The 22,754-nt window shown below is 45.6% G+C and overlaps 1 protein-coding gene and 1 long non-coding RNA gene across 2 annotated transcripts in view; one reads left to right on the top strand and one right to left on the bottom strand.

The window, feature by feature from the left end:
* LOC132346013 (uncharacterized) overlaps positions 1-21,542 on the top strand; it is a 91,400-nt gene extending 69,858 nt beyond the window's left edge. The window contains exons 2-3 of the long non-coding RNA XR_009495692.1: positions 16,831-17,092; positions 18,829-21,542. This is a non-coding gene — a long non-coding RNA (uncharacterized lncRNA). The remainder of the gene's footprint in view (positions 1-16,830; positions 17,093-18,828) is intronic.
* Positions 1,267-21,735, bottom strand: TNFSF15 (TNF superfamily member 15). Its single transcript, NM_001205782.1, has 4 exons — positions 21,511-21,735; positions 6,690-6,732; positions 5,743-5,790; positions 1,267-2,165 (listed from the first exon to the last, which is right to left on the bottom strand). Exons 1-4 carry the CDS (start codon positions 21,733-21,735, stop codon positions 1,711-1,713), a joined length of 771 nt encoding a protein of 256 aa, NP_001192711.1. The 3' UTR covers positions 1,267-1,710.
* Positions 21,736-22,754: the final 1,019 nt, after the last annotated feature.

Consider the following 22,754-nt stretch of genomic DNA (forward strand, 5'->3'; position numbering starts at 1 on the left):
TAGTCATTGTGTTCAGGAACCCCATCACACACGTCTCTGCCTCTGCGGTAACGAGTAAGAGTGAGGTGAAGTGAAAGCTGCTCAGTCATGTCCGACTCTTTGTGACCCTGTGGAATAGTCCATGGAATTCTCCAGGCCAGAACACCAGAGTGGGTAGCCGTTCCCTTCTCCAAGGGACCTTACCAACCAGGCATTGAACCCAGATCTCCTGCATTGCAGGCGGATTCTTCATCAGCTTAGCCACCAGGGAAGCCCAGGAAAGAGTGATGTCGTTGCCAGGCTTGCTTTCAGACCCATCTGTGAGGTCTCCCACAATAGGGGATATCTATAACAAAGGCCAAGGTGCTGGAGACCACTCCCCAAGTCACACTGACACACTCGCGGGCTTCACAGAATGCTCAAAGCTAACATGTTTCATCCCTATGAGCGCATTTGATCCTGGGAAACAAATTGATGGATTCCTCCTTTACAGACAAATCAACAGAGGCTAAGAGAACAAGAATGTCCCTCCAACCTTTGACATATGGTTGCAGGAAAATCATACAGATTTGAGGATCATAGAGGATATGAACTCATAGAAGCACAGGAGAGTGTTCTGCCTCTTCTTCAGGAAAGACGCCTTGGCTGGGCTGATGAGCCAATTCCACATTTAAATCCCTTTGAATATTTTCAAAGTACCCATATAACACTCTGCACATAAAGTGAGTCAAACCTCAAAGCAGATCTCAGTTAACATCTCCAGATTTGGTGATTGGCATTTTCCCTCCAGGGAATAAGTCCATCATCTCTTGGGATCAATCAACTTTGTTATATGGTTGGTCTGTTTTCTAGAACTCTTGTCTTCAAGTTTCTTGAGTGGCCTAATCAGCTGGTTGTCTAACATAGTGAGGAGAGCTCCAGAAATCTTCTGTTTAACAGTATCCAGTGATACTTGTTAGGAGTTGGAATTAGACCTTGAAATACGTTGAGCGGCATTTGACCAGGAGCCAGGTATTCATATACATTTGGGTAGAGTCTGTCTCATTCTTCATAGTGTGTTTTGGTTTAGCACACACACAAAAGGTGCTCAAGAACACTGTGCTGAGCAGGTGCTGTTGTGTTTTCAATATGCATGTGGAACTCACAGTTGCTTGTTTTGATGCATGTGTACATAAGAAATAGAAAGGTAGTTTTTCTCATTGGGCATAGATGGCATGAAAATTAATTCCTTTTCTTGAAGAACATTTATAAGAAATATCAGTTCTTTTTTCTTTTTTTTTTCTGGTAAGGCATTGAAGTATGTGTTTGGGGGAACTGATGCAGGATTTTGCGTCTGAAGTGTTTGGACTATTTCTGGGGCTTTGAATTTTGTTTTTAAGTTTCCTAAACTGAAGCAAATGCTGCATAATAAAATTGAACAGTACCTAGGCCCTCTTCTTGACAAATGCATAGGAGCCAGGCATGGAAATGTTCCATTCATTTGGTGATCAGTGTTTTAATGTTTAGAAACTCACCACTCTTCCAAGCAGTTCTGATAATAGGTCTGCTCTCTTCTGCCTTTTTCTGATTAGTATTCTCATCAGTCAGGTACATAAAGTATGAACTTTTGGCCCCTAAATTTCTTAACTGCCGTCTCTATCCTCCGACAAAGCCTCCTGGTTATAATTACAAGTGAGGAAAATTAGGACCTAAGAAGCAGAGGACCTCCATACAATGACATCTGTCTTACCACTAAAGCAAGAAGGCTCCGAAGAAGGTTTTATCTTCTTTTGTGTAATCTACCAAAGAGATATCGCTGACATTCACCATCAGCTTGTCCCCTTCATTCAAGGAGAACATGGCCCCTAGGTAGATGGGTTGGAACCAGTTGCTGCCTATTTCGCACACTGACTTGGTCCCCATTAGGAGCTGGGTTGGTTCGGGGTAGCTGTCTGTTACCTTGGTGATGACCACGATGATGGAGTCTGGCTTGTTTGGCCGCCTCCCTTGGCTGATTTCACCACACTCGGATGTGGTCCCTCGGAATGTCACCTGGGAGTAAACAAAGTAGTCTCCCGACTCTGGGATCACCAGGAATTTGTTGGTGTAATTCATCCGGTTCTTGGTGAAGGCTAAGCCGAGTTCATGTTCCCAGTGTAGAGCTGGGAACTGATTTTTCAAGGGCTGCATGGGAGTCTGTCTCACAACTGCAAAGACAAGAGGATAGTTTCATTGCTTGTGTCAGAACCTAAGGAATTTGCTTAGAAAAATCTTACATTATTTTCAAAGAGTAAAGAGATTGGATAAAACCAACGCTAACAGTCTCCTTGAGAAGGAATGAGTAGAGGATGTGTGAATGGACATAGACTTCTGTTCAGAGAGTAGCATCTTAGGCAGGGGACCTCAAGCAAATCACTTGGCCTCTCTGGACTTGAATTTTCCTGTTTGATAAATTTGAATTTTTTCTGAGCCCTCTGATCTTAGAAACCAAAGAAGGTTAAAAAAAATCTCCTACTCTCCTTGCTCCAGGCACCTGAAATTCTGTCCACCCTCAACCTGATCCTAAACCTGAGCCAGCCTCCTGAAAATATGCTGGCCTCAGGATAAAGCATTCACTGAGCTGATCAAGCCAAACTTCCATCCCACTTCCCCATACATGGTTCTTTTTAGCTGTATGTACTCCCTTCTATAAAAGCAAAACCCTTCAGCCTATCTCTTGAGAAACTTGCAGACTTTATGGTCTGAGATCCTTCTGTTTGCAAGCCTCTTCCCTTTCCTACCTCTCCACTTTGCAATAATCCTTTTGCATAAAGTATTAAAGAGGATTTGTTTTTTGCTGTACTTTTCCTTAAAAAACAACAAAAAAAGAACAACATTAAAAAAAAAACAAACGTAAAAAGAAAAGGAGATAATACCAGTGGAAAGGATTAAGAGATGATGTATGTTAGGAACGTCCTCTAAACTACATTCACTTTTACTAGCCTTTTGGTTTCGGAAATGCTGTGCTACTGAGAGAGATGTCAGAGAGAGTCATGTTCCCTATCACTTCCTTCCAATGCCTATTCCAAAGCCACATGAAACACAGGCAGTAATTAATAAAAAATTAGCATGCAGAACGCCAGAGATCCAGAAGATTTTGCAGTGCTTCTCCCACATCAAAAGGGACAAAATGTAAGCCAAAATACCACAGACTTGAGGAGTGAAAGGAGACGGGGACTCTGGACCACCCAGGCCCTGTTCTAATCCTGACTCTATAACATGGAGGCTCTTCTGTCTGAAACTCAGTCTCCTGTCTGTGAACTGGAGACAAAGGTCTTGTTCTAAAGAGCAGATGAATGAGACGTGGACATTTTCATCATGATGGCTGGATACAGTGTTACTTCTATATATATTTATTCTCTTTCCCCAAATAAGCTAACATCTTTCATTTTGACATTAAAAAATAAACCTTTTTCATGTTATATATACTTTATATGTTTTTATGTTTGCATTATTTAAAATGGTGGCTCAGACAGTAAAGTATCTGCCTGCAATTCAGAAGACCTGGGTTTGATCCCTGGGTCGGGAGGATGCCCTGGAGAAGGGACTGGCTACCCACTACAGCTTTCTTGCCTGGAGAATCCTATGGACAGAAGAGCCTGGCGGGCTACAGTCCATGGGCTTGCAAAGAGTTGAACACAACTGAGCAACTAACATTTTCATTTTCACATACATTATATAGAATATATGAATGAATGCTTTTTATGAGCTTTTGTCTATAGCAGAAAAAAATTGAATCAAACCATTGATTCAAACCATTGATTTTGAATAAGATAACCTGCAATAAAACTGGTACTTTTCAGAAAAAAGAAAAACACATTTTAATTTCCTACAACTGCTTTTGAAATTCATAGCAATAACCATTATGTACTGTTGGCCACAGTTTGGGGATAGGTTATATTTAAAGAAGTGTTCAGCAAACTTCTCACCTGGTAAGTGACCAAAACCTGGTTCCCGGATTTTCTGAAGTGTCTTTCCCTTTGCTGACTATGTTGTGACTTCTTCTGCGATTATGACACACGTTTAGAATGTGTGTGGTCTTTCCTCATCCCTGCACTGAGTGGCCCCTGACAGCTCTGTTGTTTCTCTGCAAAATCTGTAAAAACCATTTTTACCAGTGACCTCTGATAGTCTCTACTCCCTCTTTGTGGGTGATGCAGTAGATTTAAAAAAGTCATCTCCTGGAACATCCCTGGCAGTCCAGTGGTTAAGACACCACGTTTCCACTTCAGGGGACACGGGTTCCATTCCTGGTCAGTGAATTAAGATCCCGTGTGCCGAGTGCAGTCAAAAATTAGAAAAAAACAAAAACAAAAAACAAACCCCAAAACTTAATTTCAGATGATTAGAAGCAAAAGCATGTATTTTCTAGACAAAGTCAGTTCTGTTAAATTGGTATGCAGTTAGCTAGGTCAACACAGCAGCAAGCAGGACTTTGAGTAGCAAGTATGTTGTAGTGGAAATAGTTGGAGTCAGTCTCAAATCTCAACTGTTCCTCATCCTGTGACTTGGGAAAGTGAACTTAGTTGTCTGAGCCTCAGTTTCCCCATCTTATTGGGCTGATACACAGGTTGAAAGAGATTGTGAATGTAAAATGTCTACCATAGTGTTTAGTGTTTCAAAGTGTTACTCACTTAGCTGTGTCTGACTCTCTGAGACCCCATGGACTGTTGCTTGCCCGGCTCCTCTGTTCATGGAATTCTCCATGCAAGAATATTAAGAGTGGGTTGCCATTCACTTCTCCAGGGAATCTTCATGACCCAGGGATCGAACCCAGGTCTCCTGCATTGCAGGCAGCTTTGTTACCACCTGAGCCACCAGGGAAAACAGTGGTGCTTGAGACATATTAAAAGCTCAGTAAACCTGGGATAGATTCCTGTCCCAATTTCCATTCCCCCCATTCAATAGGAAAAGGAGTGGCATCTCCATACTTGGTGTCTAGGATTTTCCTGCCAAGCCTGTTCATTATCTCCCATTTTCATAGGTAAGTGGTGAGTGATAGCAACTGACATCTCCCTGGCCCTCATCCTCACTTAGGACTCACCACAGTTCCCACTTGGTCAAACATTAAGGCAAATATGGGCCACAGGGATATCCCTTTGTGAGTTGCAGACTTTGTTATAGGTCAGAAGAATATGCTTCTTTTAACGCTCTAGTATTTCAGTGGGTTTTTAACACATCCTTCTGCACTGTCTTGCTCTCGTCTCTGGAGTCTTAGAAGTATGTGTGACTCCAGACACAAGGTGTCAGGAATGTCAACACTAAACTTGGGAATCTGACTAATTGGTGATGCTAAGAGATTGCTCTTAATCTTTTACATCAATGAAAATTCTTTAGAAATACCTAGCTGAGTGTAAATGTCCAATAAATTCATCTTGAATAGAGCACAGATGGACTCAGTAAATTGGCAACTCAGGTGAACATTCATCTTTGACTAGATTTGTAATTATGTGACTCTCTGCATCTGAGAAAAGTCATTTCTGAATGAGCAAGTGTGAGAATGAAGGGAGAAATGATAGAGAAGGAGGAGAGCTGATAGAATCTGAAAGAAAATGCCCAAGAAACAAAGGGGCTTTGGACCCTTCAAGGGAAGAAGAAATCTGAAAACCCTTGACTGAGAGGAGTCTTTTTACCAAGGGGTGTGGTTTCCATTTTAAAGCTACACACTTGAGTTTTGGCAAGCACTGAAAGAAGCCTCAGGTCCATGGCCCTTAGCCTCTTCAAAAACACACTCAGAAGAATTACCTGTCAGGTGTGCCCTTGGCTTCTCCCTGTCAGCTCCAGGAGGTGCGTCTGTAAGGAAAGGAGAAAAATGCTTGTATGAATGGGAGGGTGACTGGAGTGAAGATGGCGTTTGGGGAGTTGCATGGTGCCTGCAACCGGAGAGAAGCATTCCTCTCCTCCAGCTTGCTTCAGGGTTTTTGGTTTTTTTTCCCCCAGGGGCAGGGCAGCCTCAGAAGAAATAATCTTGAACACAAGTGAACCTTGACCCCATGACTTTCGCCAAGTCATTCAACCTGAAACTCTGTTTTCTCATACCTAAGGTGGGCACATCAGTTCCTGCCATGGGTGATGAGTGCTCAAAGTGACTCCGGCACGTGGTTGGGTTCAGCAAGGCTCATCTTGCCTTCCCTTTGCTTCTGTCTGTTCTGTGGGAGCTGATTGGCCTTCTTCGTTGTCCCTTCAGCTGTATCCTCTGAGCCATCTGAATGTGCTAACAGAACTAGCTGGGCACTGCTCTGTGGCTATGTGACCGTGGCAAATCCCCTTCCCTCTCTGACCTCTGTTTCCCTGTCAGTTCTCAGAGATGATGATATTGGATAACTGTGTTCTAACTGTAGTAATAAAGATGTTATTGATGATAAAAAGAAGAATTGTTGCATACATTTGGTGTGCTAGGTATTGCAAAAATACCTTTCCAGAAGTTAATCCACACTAACCTTGGGAGGTTGGTACCATTATCACCATTTTTATAGGTGAGTAAACTGAGACCGAGGAAGGTGAAATTATTTGTTTAAAGACTGTCAACTCCACAGGCCATACACTTGGCCATGGCACCATTCTGCCTTCCTAGTGACTGAGGAGGAGCCTCACTTTGCCTCTCAGTCTACATCTGAACTTCCCACATATCAGAACCGCAAGAAACGTTCTTGCACCCCACAAGAAATGGCATAAAATATGAACACACTTACAAGCTCGCTGATGCGAAGGTCCAATCTCCTGCTCTTTTGGAGTCTGTTGGGAAAGAAAGACATGGTTCAGGTCATCTGTGGTCCTTTTGACCCACTGCTTATATCATGAGCACAGTTAAGATGCTGCTGCTACGCAGCCTTGGTCCTCAGAGAGAAGGGAGATGGGCGTGAGAATATGGGTTGACGGCAGTCTCGCACCCAAGCTCTCTCCTTTCCTCTTCCAGCTCCCCAGTGACCTTTCTCTCTCCTAGGCTTGTCTCTGAAGCTCAGCTTTAACATTTTGTCCTCAGAGCTTTTCCTGCTCCATTCTAGGGCACTCTGACATCTTATCGTTGCTTCTGTTATTTGAACAAATAGCCACACTTGCTTTATTTTCTTTTCTTCAGCACAATTTAAAAATTGGAACTGTTGCAAAAAATGAGACTGAAAAAGAAATGACTGTACTTTCTCATCATCACCCTCCACAATTCTGCCTTATTGCTTTGTACTATATGAAGACTTTTTCATTCTTGCAACCCTAGTTTGTGAGCCATTTCAGATACCAAAGGGTAGTTAAAGAATAACTGCTTTGGGGGGTAGACAGACTGGATTTGAGTCCTGTTTCCACCATTTATTAACAGTATAATCTTGAGCAAGATACTTCCACTCCAAGCTTTGGCATTTTCATTTGAAAAATGGGAATAATAACATCCCCAGCAACAGATAACTCCTGGGTCAGAGATGAAGAAAATGTATGAGTCAGTGTGGAGAAGGCCTAGGAAATGAAGAACCACCACTCATAAGACTTGCATACGAACTCAGGAGCAAAACTAAGTTCTTAGTTTAGGAATAAGATCACTGTCTTACATTATCCAATGTTGTCTTCTCTGCTGTAATTTGACTCAACTCTGAGTCTTCTGATTTGGTTCTTGTAACTACATAGTCCACGTGACCACTGATCATAGTGTCACCATGAACACTTGGTTAATTTTACATTTTAAAATTCATGTGTGTATGTGTGTGTGTGTGCTTGTGAACGAGAAACTGTGTGAGTAAGAGAGAAGGCAGTTTTATCAGTGGGAGAGGGTGTAAGTCAATGTGTTTTTGCATCTGTGTGTCTACACATGTTGTATGTATGGATTCTCTGCATGTGCATATGTGGTCTTATGGATGTAACTGGGTTGTTGGTGGGTCTAGGTCTGAGCAGTTCTGTGATAACAGTGATCTTGTTAGAGCCCAGACCACCAGGCTTGTGTTACTCCCAAGACACGTTACCCAACTTCTACTAGAAGCCGCCCGCCCAAATTGTCTAGTGGCTTTCTCGCTTTCCCAGCACCCTTTTCTCCACTTGCGAGTTCTGTGGATGGCGCCACTACTGCTTCTCTTCAGTTACCAAGCCTGACGTTTGCTTGCTGCTTTCTTCTTCCACAAAGCCAAGTAGTATTTTTATTTTGAAAATTTTGTCATTCATGCCTCCACTCCAGGTTTCAGCACACTGCTCTCCTGGATCCTTCCCACAGCCTCCTAACAGGTCTTCCTCCACCTGGTTCCTCCTTTTCTTTAACCCATCTCTTAAGCTGCCTTCAAAGGGCTTTCTCTAAAGCATCACTTTGAGACACAACTCTGTTCCTAAACCTTTGGTGCCCCCTATAACCTTTCAGACACAGTGCTAAATGCTTATGTTGGAATTAAAGTCCCAGCTGCCATCCCAGCCTTGTTATCCACTATTTATCCCTTTCCACGTCTTCTTTGGCTTCCGTGGTGGCTCAGCAGTAAAGAATCCGCCAGCAGTGCAGGAGACACATGAGACAAAGGTTTGATCCCTGGGTCAGGAAGATCCCCTGGAGGAGGGCATGGAAACCCACTCCACTATTCTTGCCTGGAGAATCTCATGGACAGAGGAGCCTGGTGGGCTACAGTCCCCGGGGTCACAAAGAGTTGGACACAACTGAAGCGACTGAGCAAGAGAAGCAGCAAGTTCTCTCTACTCCAGTCATTAGAGGCAACTAAGTGAATGATTCAAGAGACCTGAAAAAGGCAGTAAATGTAGCCTTATTTATTCCCTGAGTAGCGGCACTGTGCTGTGCTAAGCCCTTCATATGCGTTACCTCCTTCATCCTGGCAGTGAGTCTCTGCAGTGGATGCTCTTTATATCCTCATATTGAAAACTAGGCCTAGGGACACTAAGAAACTTGCCCAGTGTCTTATACCTGGTAAGTGGAGGAGCAGGGCTTTAGCCCAGGCCAACTGACTCCAGAATCCTAAGTCCTCAGCCATTATTCCTTCTAATCCCGGGCAAGTTCCTCATGTGCTGAGGTGGATGGATAAGTGCTAGAGGTTCCATGCACTGTGGCAGTTGGGGAAACACAGAGTCCAGAAAACAGGAACTTGGCCCAGAAGTAGGGGAATCAGGGGGGATTACCCTTGCACTGAGTCGTACAGGTATTAGCCATGTAATAAAGATAATGACCATTTTAGACAAGGCCAGAAGCTTGTGCAAGAGTCAAGAGGCTCAACAGAGCACAGGAGCAGTTGGGAAACTGGGATTTCCGCTGCCAAATGAACACATTATATGCTTTTAGCATAGCGCCATGAGCAGTCATCTTTGAACACTTAAGCCCAATCAACATGATGACTTATCCAGCATGGATAACTTGGATGAGCTTGGTAGGTAGCGAAGCAGCCTAGAAATGAGCTCACTCTGCAGCCTGTTTCCTTACTTGTTATTGACACAGCTGATAAAGGACTTGCTCCTTTGGCAAGGTAGAAAACTGAAGGTGAATTTTCAGAGAGAACTGGGTAGCCTGGGTGCATCCCCTGGTGTAGGAAATGGTACCTTCCCCGGTTGGCCTTCTACTTCATTTAGTTCTTCGCTGAGAGATCTTTGTGAACATCCTGCTTATTTTTGTCTAAGCAGACTTTCAGCTAAGAGTCTGGAGCATTTCTCGTGGCTCAGAGTTCGATTGTCTTTAGCAAGAATTTGGGAATGAACACATTTCCCTGTTTGCTCTGCTGGATGTCTGTAACTTGGGCACACATTTTATTTTCATATATGGGTGGATGTGTGTGGGTTTGAAGTGGCCCACCCAGTATGCTACGAAACATCTGGAGGCTGTGACAGTGCCTGCCAGTTGGCAGGTTTGAAGAACAAAGCATTCCAAGAGTCTCCAAGAAGAAGGTCAGCTGGGACTCTCTTTCCAAGAACAGCATCTAAAGCCTTCCATTGCGATTTCTCTCTCTTTCTTTAAAAAATGATTTATCTATTTTTATTTTTGGTTGTACTGAGTCTTCGTTGCTGCACGCAGGCTTTCTCTAGTTGTGGAAGGCGGGGGCTTCTCTGTGTCGTGCTGCGTGGGCTTCTCATTGTGGTGGCCTCTCTTGCTGAGGAGCACAGGCTCTAGGGCACGCAGGCTCAGTCGCTGCAACGCATGGGCTCTAGAGCGCATGCTCAGTGGTTGTGGCCCGTGAACCCAGTTGCTCCATGACATGTGGAGTCTTCCTGCATCAGGGATTGAACTCATGTCCCTGGCATTGGCAGGAGGATTCTTAGGCACAGTAACACCAGGAAAGTCCACTTTTTCTCTTAATAATCACTCTATCAAGGAAGGAAGATGACTGTGATGAGAAGCAAGAATGAATAAACAGGAGATTTGAGAGGATGAAACAGAAAGTTTTCAAGGCAAGGTTTACGCATGTGTCCTGGCTCAATGCCTGTTGCTCTCAAGGTGGTTGCTTAGAAAAAATGTCAGTAAGTGGCTTACTGTCTTCCAACCCTGACACCTCTTTATCACTTTTGGTTATTCTGGGGTACCAAGGAGATGATGGCTCCTGAGAAATGCTGGTTACTGCAACATTAGCTCACAAATCTGAATAGATACGGAATCCAAGAGCACCCCTGAGAAATATACGTTATCTATTTCCCATTAAATGCCTTCTCAAATCACTGGCTGAGAATAAGGATCCAACTTTTATTCCCCCCTAAGAGCATTTATCACTCCCTCAAGTGTTGTTGCTTATTTGTGGGCTTATTGCTTTTCTCTCTCTAGCAAGACTTGGTCTGGCTTGCTCACCCCCACATTCCTAGCACCTCAAGACAGTGCCTGGCTCCCCCACTGGATTGTCCAATTGATGCTCAGGCACCAGAATGACAGACAGAAGAGAGAGCAGAAGATGGAGTAAGATTCAGTTTCAGTGACTTTAGCCAGAATTTTACAACTTAGAAATCCAAAACTTTGCACGTATTCTAAATACATGCAAAGTTTTGAGATTTTGTTTAAAAAAAAAAAAAATGATTAGGCAGAAGTGGATAGACATAATCGTTTAGTACAGAGGCCTTAAAGGTTGTTTTCATCAGGCTCTGCTTGGAGCATAGTCACAGCTCTAGAAATATTTGTTGAAAGCTGCCCAGGATCAGAATCAGAAAATGCAAATGTGTCTGCACACCAGCATATATGTTGATGGGAGAGTAGGACGCTTGCTACTTTGGTATTTATTAGCCCAAGCAAAGCAAACTCATGCTTTTTCCCCTTTAGTTCTTATGAAGTTAGTTAATAAAGGTAGAAGTGAAAGTGTTAGTTGCTCAGTCACTTGCGATTCTCTGGGAACCCGTGGACCATAGCCCATCAGGCTCCTCTGTCTATGGAATTTTCCAGGAAAGAATACTAGAGTCAGTTGCCATTTTTTCCTCCAGGGGATCTTCCCAACCCAGGGATTGATCCTGGGTCTCCTGCATTGCACGAAGATTCTTTACCATTTGAGTCAGCAGGGAAGATATTTCTTTTAGATCAGGGAATTTTCACTTGCATTTGATTTTTTTTTTCCCCTTATTGCTTTTTTTTTTTTTTTTGAGGGGATGGTGCAAATAGATTCTATAGCGTGTGTGTGCTCAGTCATGGTCCACTCTTTGCGATTCCGTGGACCGTAGCCTGCCAGGCTCCTCTGTCCATGGGGTTTTCCAGCCAAGAATACTGGAGTGGATTGCCATGCCCCTCCTCCAGGGGATCTTCCCAACCCACAGATTGAACCAGCGTCTCTTGTCTTACCTGCATTGGCAGGCAGACTGTTTACCACTGCACCACCTGGGAAACCGACTGGTAAAGAACCTGCCTGCCGAAGCAGGTGAGACATGAGAGACCCGGGTTCAACCCCTGGGTCGGGAAGATCCCCTGGAGACTGGTAAAGAACCTGCCTGCCGAAGCAGGTAAGACATGAGAGTCCCGGGTTCAGTCCCTGGGTTGGGAAGATCCCCTGGAGAAGGAAATGGCAACCCACTCCAGTATTCTTGCCTGGAAAACCCCATGGACAGAGGAACCTGGCAGGCTGCAGTTCATAGGTTGGCACAAAGTCGGACATGACTGAAGTGACTTAGCAGCAGCAGCAACTCAAACTAACCATGACCTATTACTTCAGACATTTTGGAAATTCTGTAATACGTCCAACAAGGAAAAAGGAAGGATGGAGGGAAGGAGGAGACTGCAATCTAGTTGAGGGCTCCTTGGTGCCAGGTACTATTAGTGCTTTTGTGCTTGCCTCATCTAGTACTCCAGTTGCCCTCAGGAGAGGTTGTCACCTGTTTATCGTCTTTATAAGTCAAAGGCAAAGAGAGGGAGGGATCTGAACCTTTAGACCAAGTACAGACTGGTACATGTCAGGAGCCCTATAAACATTAGCTGACTACATGGTGGATGAGCCTGAAGTGATATGGTCTTTGAGATTCTCTTATTGGCATTTCTCCAGAAAAATCCCTTGAGCATGTTTTAACTAATGACCCACTTATCCTTTTTCCCATAGTCTGTACTATGGGAAATACCATAAATACCACATAAATAAATAAATACCACATAAATACCACAGTTGCAAAGGCATAAATGCTTTATGACCCATAACATTCTCCCAGCACTTCGAGGAGAAATACACAGGTGCTTGTTGCCTTGCCTTTTCCTTTTGCAATTTCCTGTTGGTACTTGCACAAGGATATACCCAACCAGGAAATGTTTGATGCCAAGGCCATTTCATTTCATCCTCCTCCAAGGTGTGCTGGATGGAGCTTTACATGGAACACTCCAAGTGGTGCAAGGCAAAGAATGTGGTGTTTGCAGCCCAACAAAAGGTGGAAATCTCAGCTGTATTATTTCCTAGTGGTTACAGTGGTAAAGAGTCCACCTGCAGTGCAGGAGTTGAAGGAGACGCAGGTTCAGTCACTGAATCAGGAAGATCCCATGGAGGAGGAACTGGCAACCCATCCCAGTATTCTTGCCTGGAGAATCCCATAGACAGAGGAGCCTGATGGGCTACAGTCCATAGGGTTGCAGAGAGTTGGACATGACTAAGCACATAAACATGATAACCTCAATGAGACAGTCTCATCAGTAAAAGCAAACTGATTCTTTCCTCCCAAGACTGTTGTGATGGCTAAGAAAGACCATGTGCATAGAGTAGGAAGCCGATTCATTTTCCTTCTTTGTTTGGGCTCAGTCAATCCTTATGGTATGTGTTGTTGGTTCTGAAGGAGGAAACAGAACAGGCTCTATCTTGAAAGCAGGACTCCATCTTGGGCCGGACTAATGGACTTTGAGCTATATGCCCAGTATCTATGGAAACGACACACCAACTGGAAAACCAGGCCCTCGGCAAGGAAGAGCCCCAGGGCTCTCCATCGCCTAAAAGAATACCCTAATTATCTGTGCAACTGAATAGAATCATGCATTCTATTATGCTTATTGGGATATGACCACAAGCCTATTGATAATTGTCCACTGTTAACTATCTGGAGAAGGCAACAGCAACCCACTCCAGTACTCAGGCTTAAGGCATATGAATCATGGGTTAACTTTGATTGTATCTTTCTTTTTCCTTTGTTCAGACTAGTTTCAGGGAATTTGGGGAGGTGGGTTTGGGCATGTACACTTAGGCTATATAAGGTTTTCACAAAAACTGGCCGGGGTCCTTGGCTAAGAGGAGACTGCCTTGGGCCTGCCGGTGTAATAAACTGCACTCTATTGTCTGCATTGTCCTTCTGAGTGAGTTTGTTTCCCAGCACGTGTGGCTACAACAGTTCCACATACCTTCCCTTCATCCCCACCGCTGCAGTGGTAAACAGAAGCCACCCTTGGGTCTCTTTATGATGAGTGGCACATTTGGATCCCTTTGACCCTCTGGATGGCTCTCTCCTCCCAACAGGAGGCCTCCTTAGTCCACAGTTTGCTTCTAGACTCCTGCCCTTGCTGAGTCTACAGGAGTTGAAGGATTGGGATATAGCCTCACCCATTCAAAGCCCATACTTGTTGCTGCTTTCAGCTGCAGGGCCTTGTTAAGGACACCAGGCTGGGGGATGACCTCTGAGAGGCACGGTGCTGCTGCCGCTGGGCTGCCTCTGCTCTGTTAGAAGAGGACGCTGGCCTTGAGTGATGTGTGTTTATTTTAAAGAGGGAATGGATGGATCATGGAGTCAGTAGCCAGGAGCTCCAGCGGAAGTGTGCAATTCATATACCTGCTCAGTTGCCCTCCCTTCCTTTCATTTCTGCAGTGCACCCTCACCTCCTCTGGATTCTCTGCACTTTGCCTCTGGTTTGACCTTGGGAGTGGGCTGGGCTTCTCCAGTTGTGCCCAGACTCCTTGAGGCTACAGCAGAGGCAGCCACTGAGTGCTCAGGGTTCTGCAATTTACAAAAAGCACTTCTCTCAACTGTGTTTCCTCTAGACAAGCAAAGGGGCTTAATCCTTACATCCAACAGAGGGAACAGCTTCAGTGAAATAAAGCACTTAAAGGTGGCCTCAGCAGAGAAATGATGTCTGTGGAGCATCTATCATATGGCAATAGCTTTCTGGACATCGTGCAGAATTCTCAATGCAATGCCATGAAGAAAATGTGTTACTCTCTCTGTTTTATAGATGGGGAGTTTAAGGCTTAGGGAGGTCAGGTACCTTGTGCATTCTTCCATTCTCCTGTCCATCCAGGAAACACTTATGAGTGCCTTCTGTGTGCTAGGGACTGCCTGGTGTCTCCGGAGGAGAAAGGGAAGTCGCATTTTTGAGCACTTATTATGTGAAAGGCATTTTCTAGGGTATCATTTTTAAATCCTCTCTGACTACCCCCAGAAAGTGAATAATTTGTTGGCTTTATACTCAAAGGCAGACTAGCCTCACGGTTAAGAGGAACGAACATGCACAGGGGTTCTGATCCCAATATCGCTCTGTGTATGGTTTAGACTTTCTAAGCCTCAGATTCATCTTCTCTAAAACAGAGATAATAGCAGTACTTTCTTCATTGTGTGATTTCAAGGATTAACTGAGATGATGCACTAAGCATCAACAGTAAGCATTCACTGCACGTGTGACATGCCGGATCCCACATTAAGAACTTTATAGGCGTGACCTCATGTGCTTGTCTCAAAACTCTGAATATGAAAAAGCTTAGAATGGAGTCTGGTATATAATAAATTATAATGTGCTTAGTCGCTCAGTCATGTCCAACTCTTTGTGACCCAAGGTACCCACCAGGTACCTCTGTCCATGGGGATTCTCCAGACAAGAATACTGGAGTGGATTGCCATGCCCTCCTCCATGGGATCTTCCCAGCCCAGGGATTGAACCCAGGTCTCCCACATTGCAGGCGGGTTCTTTGCCGTTGAGTCTCCAGGGAAGCCCACAGATTATAATAAGGTCACAGTTGTGGCCTGGAAGGGCCATGGCTCTCCCTGTAGTGTGTACCATGTTGAAGCCTGAGCTGGCATCACTGTTGGGTCCCGCTGATCTGGAGCAAAACCAGGATGTCTCAGGGGCCATGTGTAGGAGAAAGAGGGGTGCAGGGAATAAGAACCAGGAGCCTTGCAGGGATTTTCAGGAAAGGCTGGAACTGAGATTGGAGGGGACGGAGGAGAGGTGAGGAGAGTACATGCAGATGATTCTAGAGGTAGGACCTGGAGGAAAGGACTGAAACTGACGGTGGTGCAGCCCTGGGAAGCCATGCCTCCCGTGGCATTCCTGACTATTCATCACACAGCACTGAGTGCCTGACCTGTGGATCTGTGCTGGGTTCGGGCTGAGCCAGTGCGGTGCATTCAGCTATGCCTGGAATGCAGACTCTGTGCTGGAGGGAAGATGAAGGCCTAGACTCCAGGTACCTGTGGGCCTGAGTCAGAAATGTAGACCACCACTAAAGGCCAAAAGAATGCCTGAGCCATGTTCAAGAGCAGCTGGGAAAAGATGCACTGGAGTGTGGGTGAAGGGGGCAAGACCAGGGTGGAGAAGGAGGTATGAAGACAGCTCACAAATATCAGAGACCAAGAAAAACCTTCCAGTGCCAGAACCTGCTCTCTGGACTGCTGATGGCAGATTCCAGGAAGGCTGCGGAAATCGTCCTCTTGTGACGTAATTTCCATGAGCAGGGAAGTTCCCGGAGCCTAGCTCCTACAACTGCTAATACTCCACACCCTGCCAGATACTTTAAGTGTTTTATTTCTAATTATCCCTATTTCATACATTAAAAAGCTGAGGCCCAGGAAGATTAGGTAACATGGCTAAGAAGTGGCTAAGCCAGAATTCAAATTGGGTTTGAATTTTTGACTCACGGTTTTTCCACAATGCAAATCTATGTAGCATGCTTCAAGAGTCTCAAATGCTTCACTGTGTCTATTTTTCTTTTTTTTTTTTTTTTCTGTATAGGTAACAAATATATTTTGTCCAAAATGTTATGGGTTCAAGAATATCTCCCTATTTCCTTTGTTACCCAGCCTCCCCAGTTTCCCTACTTGGATACTAACAGAGTTATCAGTCTATTTAATCGTCTTCCTTGAGATAGTCTATGCATTTATAGACACATCCATATATATTAATATACATTGTTTTTTCAGAAAATGAAGTATTTCGCATTCTATATGCTGTTATGTACTTTGGTTTTTTTCACCTAACATACATCTTCCAGAAAGTCCCACCCGTTCATACGAGATGCTTCATTTTTAGTTTCCCATTGCATGAAAGGACCATGATATATTTAATTGATGCTATATTTATGATCGCTTCATCTAAAGGCAACTAGCCCAACCTTCTCAAATCTAATTTTTATTTCTTCTCTGCAACTTACTGGATAATATGTCACATTGAATCTTTCCTAACACATTTCCTGAAGGAAGAGTCCCGTTTAAAGTATTTTCTTTTTTTAACAGTGCTGGTGACCGTTTTTGTTGCTGCTAAGAAAAACCTGGAAGACTACACACAAGTCGCTGTTGCTTTTCCAAAGTCTAGCCTAGGGACCCAGCAAGAAAGGAACTGGTCCTGTTTTCTGGTAGCGTGGGGCCAAGCAAACACAGACGTAGGATCTAGCTCTAGGCCTGCCCCTGACCTGCTCTGTGACCCTGGACTTTTCCTTCGCTCCTCTGATTCTTGGCTTCCTGAACTGTAAAACGAGGACATTCTACTAGATCAAAGGTCAGCAAACACTTCCTGGGAAGGGCCATGTAGTAAATATTAACTCCGTGGACCACAGGGCCTGTCACAAATACTTTACTGTTTGTATGAAAATGTCCAGTGTGTAATGTGTCCAGTGTGAACATGTTCACTGTGTAAGCGAATGGGTGTGGCTGTGTTTCCACCACACACACTGGCTGAGATTTGGCCCATGGATCATAGCTGTTGACCCTTGAACTAAGGGCATTGCCATCTTTTAATTTCTATAAATCTCTGAAGAGCCCTGCTACTAAGGGAAAGGAAGGGACAGACACCCAGCAGTGCCTAGATTGCCAAGTACTTTCGAGGGGCTTTACGAAGTTTCCTTAGCATCCTCAGGGCTCTTCTGTGGGGTGGGTATGATGGGAAAACGGAAACTTGGGGAGCTTCTGCGTGTTGCTCACTCTCTTCCTTTCAAGCCCCTTTGAGCCTCCTCTTCTCAAGCCTCAGCTCTCTTCTGAGGTAGATTAGAAAAGATCCTCAGGGATGCTGGCCTCCTACGGTTGTTCCATGGGTGGAATGAGGAGGTCTCTCAGTGCAACCCTCACAGGGGGAAGAGGCCAGGTGAGGACCTGGCACGCAAGAGCACTGGAGCCCTGAGGGGACCTCGGGGAGCCAGAGGGGCTGAGGAGCCAGAGGCAGGGAAGAAGGGTGAGGGGTGAAAGATGAAGCCACCGTGGTGGGGCCAGTACACAGTGCAGTGAAGAGGTTCCCAAGAATCACTGCGGCTCCCATGGGGAGAGTCAGGATCAGGCCCCTCTTTACAGGATCTCTCATTTTGCAGAGTTCTATTCCCTATGCTCCACAACTCCCCAGTACACGAGGGTGATCCCCTCTCTCATCCATGCAAAGGGGCAAATGTGCTTTTGTTGGCTGAAAGCTTGATTGTGGATGGGGCGGTGGAGGAGGGGAGGTAACAAAGAAACCAAGGCACCCTGGATTTGTCAACTCTGAGGCTTCGCTCCAACCCCCTACTCTGCGACCTTGGGTGCTCCGCTGAGCTCTCGCTCCAAGTTCCCCGTCTGCCAAATGCCTCTGTTCCCCCTCTCACTGCCTCTCTAGGTAGGGATGAACGTCCAGTGGGATCACATTTGTGAGCTCACGCTACATGTGTGAGATGGGAGCTCATAGCATATCTTCAATATTGTCTTTAACGTGTTATCATCAGCTTATCCTCTGCTGCTCAGCCAGCTCTTCAGGCCCATGAATATATTGGAAGGTCTGGGTGACCCTCCTCTCTTAATTTTTCTTGTGTTAGCATTGATTTGCCTGGGCCTGAAAAATCATTCCGTGAACAAGCTCAGATCCTGTGGATCTCACTGCAGGCTGTCGGCAGATGGTGGTTGTGGGGCTGGGTGGGGGTGGTGAAGAGGAGGAGGAGGCGAGGACGGGGACACAGAGGGGAAGCCCATGGAAGGGAGGATGGGGAAGGTGGCGATTTGCCCCTAGGTGCCTCTGGGCAGTCCCCACAGGCAGATCACAGCGGGGCTTTGTATCTGCAGGGCTTGTGGAATGTTTCAGGCTCTGAGGGAGACAGATCTGGGTTTGAGATGTGGATCTAGGTCTTACTAACTGTGGCATCTACGTCATAAGGACAAGTGCAAATGAAAAATAAGAAGCTTTGTTCAAAATAAGAGAAATTTCTTTCCCTTCCTCTTTCCTTGAACATTTATGTTAGAAAACTCATAAGTGGTTTCTCTCTGCTTTGGAATGTATAGAAACTCTTTCAAAGACCACATAGGTCTCTTCTTGCCACCCTCTCCCTGGACCTGGGAACATCTCTCTGAAATGTGAACATCAGGAAAGATAATACCCCCACCTCCCAGTTACAGTGCAAAGGTAGGTACCTAATTCAGGTGGGCACCTTGCTCCGAGTTGCAAGACTACCTTCTATCATAGAGAAATTAGAAGTTGGCTTGCTCTCTGGAGAAAGCCAATCAGCTACCACAGCTGTCACTCCAATTACAGGAAGTTTGGATGGACCCCGTGTGACAGCCGGTGCCGGCAAGTCCTCTGAACGCGTTCCTGCGGCTCTCCCCACATTTCCAGCATGTAAACGGCACCTGCACGTGCTTTATTAGTGCTGTCAGAGCACAGATACTAGAATCCTTTTTGTTAGAAAGAGGAACAGGCAAACACACACACACAGAAGCCTCATACTTATGCACACAACCGGAAGCTCCTGAGCTGGGCTTCAAAGTCGGGCGGCTAAGAACCCTGACATTTCATTGTGATGTCTACCCAAGCTGTACTGGTAAATTGATTTTCCTTCTTGAATCCCACTGTCTTCCATCCCCTCTGAGCTAGTTATTGTCTGCTAGCCTCTCTGGGTCCACTCTCTGTCCTGTGCCTGGCGAGTCTTCCCTCCTGGCAGGCTGCCTCCCTGGCTCTTTTGAATCCAGCTTCCAGCTGAGTTCTGCCCAATGGGGTGAGAGGCTGGGACCAGACACTGGTCAGAGTTTCCCTTGCCCGCTTTCTGTTGCCTCTCTGCTGCCCCTCCAGGCAGGCCCTCTCCTACAAGTTAGGTCTCCTTGGGTTCTTTTAAAGCGCCTCCCTCTGTTTGCCTCTTCGGGTCAAGAGGCGGTGACCAACTCTATACCGTTGGTAGCACCAGGATGCTGCCAGCCCTGTGGTTCCCATTAATCCATCTGCATTTTAGCAAACTGACCTTTCTTTGAACCTCTTTTAAATTCTTTAAACATTCGTATTTAAGTCTCTTCTTTAAATAGGGCTGGTGTTTCTTTCCAGGACTCCAATTCCTGCATGCTCCCCAGCCTTAACCTCATTTCCCTTTCTCTTTCTTCTGACCAAGAACTTGTATAACCTGACCAAACCACAGCTCCAAAAGTCCCCGCATGTTCACTCTCCAGGGAGATTGATTTAGCAATGACAGAATGGAATATTAACTTCTGCATCTCTTGAGTGCCTACAACAGGGCAGGCACGTGGTTCCTTCACTCACAGGGCTTCCTGTCTAGTGCCAGCTTGTGCCTGGACTCTCTTCCCGACTGGATACATCACTGCCCCCTGAGGGACCACAGCATCCAACCCAATGGACTTTTAGATCAACACCCCCTGGGCAGAGACAGGGTTTTCCATCAGAACCAAGGAGAGCTCAGGTTGGAAAGCACTCAGTGCCTCATTCAAGAGCACCCGACTCTTTCTGGCTAAAGAGGGACAGAGTCCAGAATGTTGACTGGACTCTACTGTTTGACTTTGTAGGAACCAGCCCCACAGTGGTCTAGGGTCACAGCCCAGACCCGCATGCCCTCCTGTTCTCCTGTAATTATGAGCAGCAATTCTGGTTGTCTGCCTGTTTCTACATTTCCTGAATGGTGGTGGCACGTGGCCATGGATGCTGGTGTCCGAATCTCAGCCGGTGTCAGTCTCAGGGTCCTAATCTCTGCTGACCCTGATGGGTGGTGAGAGTTACACACTCACCACGACTGGTTCAGCATGTCTCTGCTTTCAAGTACCAGCAGTGCTTAGAGAACAGGTTTCCAGTTAAACTAACTGAAGAACCTGTTTTCCCCTCTGAAATGTAATACTTTGGACTGAAGTTAAATAACTTATCACAGATTATGCAGGAGAGTTTTTTTAAAAAGGGTATTGCTTGAATGACACATTCTTCAGGCTCTGAGGTTTTTGGAGTTCCTAGTCTGGAACTGTTTTCCCCCATCACCTGTCAGCACTCTCCAACCATTGCATCACTGTTTTCCTAGACCCAATATTCTTTGACTAAGCTCCCTGACACCCCACCCCGACCAAGACCGGAGAGATAAATAATCAGGTAGGAGGTTCTCTTTTGAGCTTTGATAAAGAATATTTCCAAACCCAAGAAAGGGGGTTGATTAAATAAATTATAACACATACATATACAGCAATACAATACAACCATCTATGTCATCATGCTGCTGTGAATTTAGTAACAATAAAATCACAATATATTAGGAGACTCAAAATAAACCTATCTTATTGAAAAGTACCCCAAAATGTTAATTATAGTCACCTTCATGCATTATGGGTAATGATAATTATCTTTTTCCCTTTATCTGTATTTTCTTTTTTCGACAACTATGTATTAGTTTTGCACTTCCTCCCCCCATAATTTAGCTTTTTTTTAAAGAAAAGGAATACCCCCAAATTATCAGTACATTATAAGTATCTAAATATGTGGCTTGAAGTTCTTTCCAAAATAAACATCCAAAGGCACAATTCATACCCTGGCAATGTTAAGAGTAAAAACCAGTTTGGACTTCTCCACCCCTCACATTCTACCTCTCCTCTGCATGTGGAAGCAAGCACTGTGATGGATCCCGGAGCTCTGTCCAGAGCTGCAGTAGTGGCCAGGTGGCCTCTGGAGGTCTGCGGACCCCCAGGTCACTGAGAAGTCTCACTTACCCGGAGCTCACAGGCCTCTCCTTGGGCCCGGAGCTGGCCGACGAGCAGGTAGGTGGTGAGTGCGGCCAGGATGGGGATCGACAGCAGGCAGCAGGTCAGAGGCCAGTGTGCACTGCTCCTCCTGGACGCCAGCCCAGCCCTGGCCTTGGGCCTGCAGCCGCCATCCTCCGGCAGCATTTCCACGCTGGCCGTTTCCCTGAAGCCCAGTGTCAGGCTCTCTGCCATGCTCCTGCTGCTCCTAGAGTTGCCTCCAACTCCTTCTGGGCCGAGAGACCCCCCATTAAATAGAAGCCCAGCTCTCGCAGTGGATGAATTAATCACTGCCTACTCCTCCCCTTGCCCGCCCCCCCCCTCCCCTTTCCACAACACACTTGGCCCCACCCCACCCTACTAGGGAATGCACCGCCTACAACAGAAACCAAGTTTGGTTTAAGAAAAAAAAAAAAAGAGAAGGAGAAGAAGAAAGCTTTCCCAAGCATATTTATATACAGTGTGCTCATGTGCTCCTTCCTTCATCTACAGAAGGAAGTCAGGAAAGTCCCTGGAGGAGGAGAAAAAGAATTCAAGTCAGTGGGTGGAGCCAATGAAAACATACCTGCTCCCTGGGCTGCTGGAGGCCTGCCCGCATGCCAGTCTGGGAGTGTGCGTCTTCCGGAAGTGAAAGTGAGGATGGGGAGGTGTGCCCTGTGGCTTGCGGACTGGCAGATGGAAATCATGTTTGCATCACCACTTTGCAAAGTGCTGCCAAGCCCTCTGCTTTTTTAGGTCTCCTAGGAGCTTATTCCCATTGCACAGATGGGATGACTGATGTCCTGAAACGAAAATGCACCGGCCCTAGGTCAGCCAGGGATTAAGACACAGGAGCTAGGAAGACGATCTGGTTCTTCCAAATCATGTTTTAAGCTTCTTTCACACGGTTGCTTATGAAAGGAAAGTGTATTTTTAGCTTGTGTTGACCAACCTGTGTTTGTCTGAGGCAAGAGTATGAGGTAATAAGAGGTGACTGTCTATACGGAGAGGACACCCTCTGATGAGTCCAAAGTTGACTGAGCCCAAGCTGGGCGTGCCTGGGGGCCATCACATGTAACAAAGGGCTAACACTGATTAAATGCTGGCTTTGTGCCGGTCACTCTTCTGAGTGAGTGAAATGTATCAATGAAATTATTCCATCCTGAGATGACCTTTTGGTGTAGAAATGTTGCTCTTCCCACCTGACAGATAAGGAAATGAAAGTACAGAGAATA

The sequence above is a fragment of the Bos taurus genome, chromosome 8 (genome assembly GCF_002263795.3).
Source record: "Bos taurus isolate L1 Dominette 01449 registration number 42190680 breed Hereford chromosome 8, ARS-UCD2.0, whole genome shotgun sequence".
Taxonomy (NCBI): Eukaryota; Metazoa; Chordata; class Mammalia; order Artiodactyla; family Bovidae; genus Bos; species Bos taurus.